Source organism: Aplysia californica, unplaced genomic scaffold (genome assembly GCF_000002075.1).
Source record: "Aplysia californica isolate F4 #8 unplaced genomic scaffold, AplCal3.0 scaffold00039, whole genome shotgun sequence".
Taxonomy (NCBI): Eukaryota; Metazoa; Mollusca; class Gastropoda; order Aplysiida; family Aplysiidae; genus Aplysia; species Aplysia californica.
In genome coordinates, this window is record NW_004797309.1 from 1,480,660 (window position 1) to 1,488,423 (window position 7,764).

The 7,764-nt window shown below is 39.1% G+C and overlaps 1 protein-coding gene across 1 annotated transcript; it reads left to right on the forward strand.

Moving 5' to 3' along the window:
• Positions 1-229: 229 nt before the first annotated feature.
• LOC106014241 lies at positions 230-5,108 on the forward strand. Its single transcript, XM_013091530.2, has 2 exons — positions 230-2,274; positions 4,836-5,108. Exons 1-2 carry the CDS (start codon positions 1,560-1,562, stop codon positions 5,021-5,023), a joined length of 903 nt encoding a protein of 300 aa, XP_012946984.2. The 5' UTR covers positions 230-1,559; the 3' UTR covers positions 5,024-5,108.
• The last annotated feature ends 2,656 nt before the right edge of the window (positions 5,109-7,764 follow it).

Sequence of the window (7,764 nt, forward strand, 5' to 3'; positions counted from 1 at the left end):
AACCCGCTTACAAATACCCCAACATACCTGCCAGTACACAGTTTTCCCACTTACCTCCTCTCGACATTTGTCTTGGCCCGATAGAATAGGCTAACACAAACAAGGTCACATTAGCAGAGACTGTGACCACAATTTCGGAACTTCACGGTGACCTTAAAGATGGTTCCAGTAGGAAATGGGAAAGAGGGTGCCCACGTCTGTCATGACTCATCGGAGCAGATGAAGATAGGACTAGCGCTAACATTACTTAAACGCAATCCCACATCATCACCCATCACCCCCATTATTTCTATAATCATCACCGCTCTCAGATCAATGACTTACATCTATATTTCTGGAATTTCTATATGCTGTTACACTTACTTGTTACACTAATTATGCACGTGATACACTATCATAAGCACTTTTTTCAACCAATCAGATTGCGTCAATCTCATGTAAATGGGAAAGGGATAAAAAAAAGTATGAACAGAATTAAGAAAAGACATTAATTTAAAAAGGCAGGAGATTTGCTACTCTTCAAAAGTTCTTGAAGCGTAAATAACATAATAGAGTGAAAGTCGATATATTTTCTTTCTTATGCATTGTTCTATTTAAGATAAAATCGTTCTTCAGAGACCGTTTTCTTGTGTAAAAGCAAAAGAGTAAATGCCCTTATACAGTATTTTTAGACGTAAAATAAGATTTAGTCAGTGCTAAGAATATGCCAAATTTGTGTGGTGAAAAAAAATGGCTACAGCAAAGTGTTTTAAAAAAGCTTTACTACCTGAGATTCTTTGTTCGGCCTGGCATTCGAAGGGTTCTTGCCCTTCACACATGAATAGCCTTTTAGGTGTTTCTGATGGGTCAGCACGGCTTACATGTTTGCTTTCCTTCTTAGAGAAAATAATGGAGCTGAAGGAAAAGGGAGGGTACCGAAAGAACCCACGGAGATATCCTTAAAGCTTGGGATTAAGGAGAAAGCAAAAGAAGAGGCGAAGAAAATCCTCTAGCATCATTATTCCTCGTTGGACTGTAGCCGAAGAGTACAGTACAAAGAGGAATGAACTATTCTAAAGGTCCCAGATAGCTGGGCTGTGGAACACTTTATATGTTAAAAGATTCCATTCCTTCTGGCTTACAAGGTCATCTTTTAAGCTGAACTGAATGTATGCTTTTCACCAAATAATTTGAGATATAAGAAAGGAAAATTATGTATTTCTAAACCAAAATAGAGCTTTAAAGTTGAAACGTAGAGGTGAAAGTGGAAAGGGCTGTACTTTTGAATAAACGAGATCTCTTTCTATTTTTTCAGGAAAGAAGAGATTCAACGATAAAGCGTTGGTTGTAGAGATGATGAACTCAAATACGAATGTGCTTCTAATAACATTCTATACTCAGCGTACAAATGATTCTAGCAGGCAACGTTGCTCCTTACACAATGTAATACTTCTGGTAGTGACGTAATACCGAAAGTGGTCGTCACAGTAATCAAATGTTACAACCAGACTGAAAGAAAATCATTTCTCTTTCAAAATATTCCTTGGTTGGTGGTGCCACAAATTCAAATTCTACTTTTTATGCATTCACCACGCATGCATATTATTAATTTTGTGTTAAAAATGTCTTGGTATTTTTGTTTTTACAGAGTTTTAACAGCCAAACCACCGGTCCCAGATGACGATGATATTTGGTCTCTACTAAACCAGGAGCTACACGTGTCGAAGAAAACGGCAAACGGTCACCGGGACATTGCTGGTTCTGACATGAGTGGAAGCTCGCCGCAGATTACAGATATCAAAACATCATCGCCGAACAATGGTACTTATCCGGCTGCTACATTCGCAGAACCTTCTTTAGCATCATCAGTTGAGGATGCAAATGAACGATATGATAGTACAACTCTACGTAAAAAACACAGCTGGGAAATGTCTCCTATTCGTCGTGGAAACTACATCATCGAAAAACCGAAACTTGAAAATCCTCCTGTCGTCATCAGAAGGAACGAAATCACCCTTGTGGGACATCAAATGTCATCTGTTTCCTCAGTTTCATCAGGACACGATAGTGCAGTTGGAGAGGGAGGTTCACATTTGGAGCATGGTACAAGAGGAGCATGGAATTATGAGAACAATCGCAAAATGCCAGATGTCTCTCACTATGATGACCGGGGGTCTCTGGATATCAGCCGCGTTGCCGAGGTTCCAGAAAGTAACAGCCTCACTAGATTCCGTAAAGACGGAGCCAGGCCAATATATTCATCCACAATTCAGAGTAAAGGCAGGACAAAGAAAGGTATATTGATGACAGACCGATGGTATCATATTTTACCACTTCTATGTCTGTTTGCATGTTTGTTTAATTTGTTCTATGAACCAGTTTTTCGTTTACGTTGTTTCCTTGAAAATGTCTCTAATGTACCTGTTCTTCTCCATTTTCTGCTACTTCTCGACAAGTGTTTCTTCATGTTTCAGCTAAAACGTTATCTTCTGAGGAATTGTGAGATCTCTGAGGGTTTCAGGCAACTCCTCTGGCCACGGCTGCATCCTTCTTAAGAATTGTGGAATTATTTACTTTTCTGTTTGTTTTGCTTCACTTCAGTTTATATTCATTGGTCCGTTATATTTTGCCTACTCCCACCTCTACCCCGTTTTATTTACACAAAATATCTTGATCTCTTGTTCCTTCATTATCTGTTTCTGTTTTTCGAGCATTGGTGAAAGAATCTTAATTCTTGTTGTCGCCAACGCTGCAATCACTAAGAACAGAGCTATTTTAGGAAAACTTCCCTCTCCCCCCGTTTCCAATCTAATAACGTAGCAAAAATGTTTAAATAAAGTACCTCGCAGACATCAACAGTGTGCCAAGTGCCGAGGCTAATTAATATAAGGTTGAGACACCTTGTCACGGTATAGTCCATGAGATCTCACTACACAGTTCCTAACTAAAATAACAATTTATCTTCTATACGTTTCCTGGTGACAACACTTTTCTTGCAATTGTGAGACTTATTCTAAGAGATTCCAGCTGAAAGTGCAAAAGGAGAGGTTGAATAGTTTGGGGTCAGTCACCTTTAGAATGGTTGTGTGAACACCGTAAAAAATGTTTTTCTGCTTGAACGAGCGGAGAGGCAATGTCAACAATATTGTCAGCAGTGTAGAAAGACCTGACATTAAGATTATTTCATTGAACAAAAGCGAAACTGAAAGACAACCAGTACAAAAAGCGATACTTAAATGACAAAAGGACGGACTGTTCTCCTCCTGCGATTTGTCATAATTGGGCAGAATAAATGAGCCGTTAAAGTGACACATTACTTCAGGTACTATTCCCTGAGAGCCTTACGAGAAACGTGCACGACGGCCATAGGTGTGAAAACCTGCGCTACCATTACGCTATAAAAAGGAGATCAAGACGATTCAACCATGACCTCTCCTCTGTGCAAATTGTGTTGACTTTGGTATGATCGATAGCAGTATCCATTGACGTATAGTGAGGCACCAGCTGGAACCTACATAGAAAGACGTTGCAATAGATAAACAAATCGATAGATAGGGGAAAAGAAAGAGAGAGGGGAAACGAGAGAGAAAGAGATACATAAAAAAGAGAGAGGGAGAGTGAGACAGAGAGAGAGATAGATAAATAAATGGATAGAGAGAGAGAGAGAGAGAAGGAAAGAGAGAGAGATAGAGAGAGAGAGAGAGAGAGAGAGAGAGGGGGAGAGAGAGAGAGAGAGAGAGAGAGAGAGAGAGATGGAAGCAAACACAAATTATTACCTATAAGTAAATATTGCTGTTAGAGTTTGAATACTTGTTTATCACATCTTAATGACACATTTTGGTCATGAGCAAAACCAAATGCTTGTCCCTTTCTGGTTCAAAAGGATGCAAAATCATTAAGGTTGGAGTAGAACTAGACAGGCATTTCTTGTAATTGTAATGGCTTTGACTTTGTATTAACATAAAAATAAGAAAGTGACGTCCAGAAAAAAACGTCTAAAACTGTAAATAACTCAGTTTTCTTTGTTGACGAATAGACCTACTTAAAAAGCGAAGTACAACAGCCATGCAGTCTTTTGTACAGCTACATGGTTTCAATACTGGCAACGATAAGCATGGGCTGAAGAAGAGCTCTAATAAGTATTTTAGCCTAAACCATTGCAATAAAGTCATGTTTCTGTGAGGCTTAGTGCCCCAACTATATTACTCCGGGAGTTCATGACAATACGACTAGTTGATATCGTTTCCCTTATACGGGGTGCCCACTACTGGATCGGGCAGATCGCCCGACTCGATCGCCTGAAACTGAAAACAAACACGTTTGTTTTTGAGGCGATCGAGTCGGGCGATCGGCCGATCCCATCCGTAGTGGGCACCCGGTATTAGTCCAAACACGGCAGAGACATAAACATTCATGAGGAGAGCGTTACTAATAAAATCGTATGATAACTGCTTGTCTACATGATGTTTGAAAACTGCTTGTCAAAATAATAACGCTTCTAGTCAAAATGCTGTTTAAAAACTGTAAAGGATGCACAATAACGAGGCACAAAGGTCAAAGTGTGTTAACATGGCAGAAATTGTTATGCTTCAAGAGTTTTCCTAGACCTGTTGTTACCTGTGTTGGTTCGGCGGCTGTTAATGCTCCTTTGGAAGCTCTTGCTGATAATATGACCTATTACTCTTCACTCATTCTCGAATCGGTTATTTCGTCCATTTGTAATGTAAAGAAGCATCTCCTGTTTCGGTGGGCCTACAATGTCTCATTACACCTATTGCAAAATTTTACATTGTTGCAGAGTGTAGCTCGCACAGACTCTTACAGCTTGTTATACTCTTTCTTCCCTTTGGTGGCAGGCAACATGGAGATCTCCAGAAATCTCATCAAAAATCGGATGACTCCGATTGATCCGGCACACGGTACAAAGGACAATACCACAAACAGTCACGCAGAAGACAAGCGAAAAAAGAAAAATAGACGAAACAAAAGAAAAAAGATTAAGGAAACACGAGAAGGAAAAAAGTCCCCCCAAAACGCAGGTTAGTTTTTATTTTATTTTTAAAATTTTAAAGTTGATTTTGGTGTCTTTAAGCCCCCATCGACACAATTTAGATAATTTAGAGGTGGTCTTCGACCCTGCTTGTCAAGGGTAACTTCAGCTGAGAAAGATACACCATTTAGAGGAGAAAGACCCATATACTCGATAAAAGTTATCCCCGGTCAGGTATCAATAAATGTGGGCTGCGAGGCGCTTAACTGCTACATCAAAATCGGAGGTTTATTATATTTTTATTATTATTATTTAGTAGAGGTTTTACGGGACTCTGTTGTTAGTCTCACATTGCTCTTACACTTAAAACTTACAAAACATGATGTAAAGTTCTATGCTTAGTATCGATAAAGCACTATTAGCCTACTTATCCAGCTTCATATTTATGCCCCTAAAGATTGCTTTGTTAAGAAAATGTTGATTTTTTGGTTTAAGAGCACATAAAATAATTGTACCGCTTTAAAAGATTGCTACCTTGTATTACCTCAAATCGTTTCTGCTACAAGCGAAAGATCCCGATTCCTTTGTTTCCATGATATTCAATTCGGCAGCTTCAAAACGTGCTATTATCTTTTTAGGGGACTGTGGAATTAGTGCCTTTCTCGTTTATTAGGAGATTTATTTTAGGAATTGAAAAGGGTGAAGGGGAGTTTACCTGATGCAGCCAATAACTTCCATAACTGTGTACCAACAGACAATTTTTTCACTACAAAGTAGCGATATATACTTCGAGTGAAGTTCGGACAAGAAAAACAGGAGGAGAATTGAACTGGCAATTGCGAAAAAGCGCCAAGTTTTACATTAGTATGCCTATCATTAAATTCTTTTCGATGCGTAGAGAGGAAGGAAAGGTCGGAGCAGTAAACGTAGAGAGAGAGAGAGAGACAGTGAGAGAGAGAGAAAGAGAGAAAGAGCGAGAGAGAGAGAGGGAGAGAGAGAGAGAGAGAGAGAGAGAGAGAGAGAGAGAGAGAGAGAGAGAGAGAGAGAGAGAGAGAGAGAGAGGATGGAGAAAGAGCTAGAAGAAAAGGTTTGGTACGCCTGTATATATGGATGGGTTTATGAGGGGGGGGGGGGCAGATTCGTGTCACAATGGACACTTACAATGGGACACAGATTAGGAGAAGCAGTATACCCATGTTACTGATATGTATACGAAATGTGATAAGCATTTGGATTGGAAGCTTTCCTCGAGTCTACAAAGAATGCATGGTATGTTGATTGTCAAATGTATAGAAACGAAGAGTTTGTACCGTTTTCCGCTTGGTCTCCTCTTGTTTGGGGAAAGAGGGGGTGGGCAGGAAGGGGTGATGGGGGACTGGATTAAATGTCACAGACATACTGCCCACGGTTTGGTGATAATACGTGAGACAGCATGGTGGAATCATCGCTCTTCAAAAGAATAAAATTGAAGAAATGAACATTTTTTTCTGATGGATTTAGAAATTTTTGTCCCTTTTTTTGCTCAACACCTTCTAAAACTTTTTAAATCACATTTTTGTTTTGATTTTGGTTGGAAAACGTTGATTTAAGGCCAAAAAAGTAAATGTTCAGTTTGCAAGTTCTCTTAAGCTTTGGAATTCGCCATTTTTTGGGGTGGCCATTTCGCTAATAGTTTTACCTCTGAAACCGTACGACCCTCACCTCCTTCAATAGCAAATGTATCAACTTAGATTCAAGATGGATGGGCATTTCAATGAATCGAAAGCAAGAAAATGAACGAGCTTTGAGATTATATCAGTAATTCAACATGTCCAAAACGTTTTTAGAGACAATCCGACCCAACAATGACCTTGGACATGACTCGTCAAGGGGGATAGCCAACAGTTCAGTCGGGTCTTTTCCGAAATACCGGGCCACTGAAAAACACACATGTTGGAAATAACCAAACCGAATATTGTCTGACTTAACAAAAATCGGGTCGGTTCTGCTCCAGTGGTCACGCCGTTTTACGGTACTAATTTGTACCCGAATGAAAATATAAGATACTGTGAAATTTGACTCGCATTCCTGGTGAGATAAAGAAAAGTAACAAAACGAATGAAATCTTAAGAAGAAGGGTTACAACCACCAAAGAAGCTATGGGGATATCAAATCTCTAGACTCAGCTTTACTAGCTGAGAAACTGGAAATGATTATGAAGCTTTCAATCATTAATATCTTGTCAGAATCAGCTAAAGGGGAGGCAAACATATCATTATCTTTTAGGATTCATGCCGACACATTTCTGTGATAGCAACTGACAGAGGTTTTTGGCCGATTCTTTACTCTCTCAGTGTTAACTGGAATCGTACTACAACTAAGTATGTACTTTTATTTCATATTTATATACTAAAAAAACAACTGGACTCTTTTAAGCTTATGTTTGCCATGACTAGGTGCTAAAACAATATCTACTCTTAAGGTGACTACATGTATACATTTGCTTCAGAAACTGGTGCTCAGATTAAGATTTCAGAAGTTTAGAAGAAAGGTATCTCCATACCCCTCCCCCTTTTCCCCCTCCTTTGTTTCTTCTCCTCCTCCTTTTTTTCTCTTTTGTCTTCTTCTCCTCCTCCTATTATTCATAACAAGGTTATTGCTCGTACTGTCGTCATCGTGACAGTTATTGTTATTCTCGTAGCTTTATTGTTTTAAAAGAACTAGAAAAAGGAAAACGAAGAAGGTAAAAAAGAAAAATGATAACCATAACAACATTAGTGGCATCAACAATAGGAAAATAGGACATTTTGTATCTG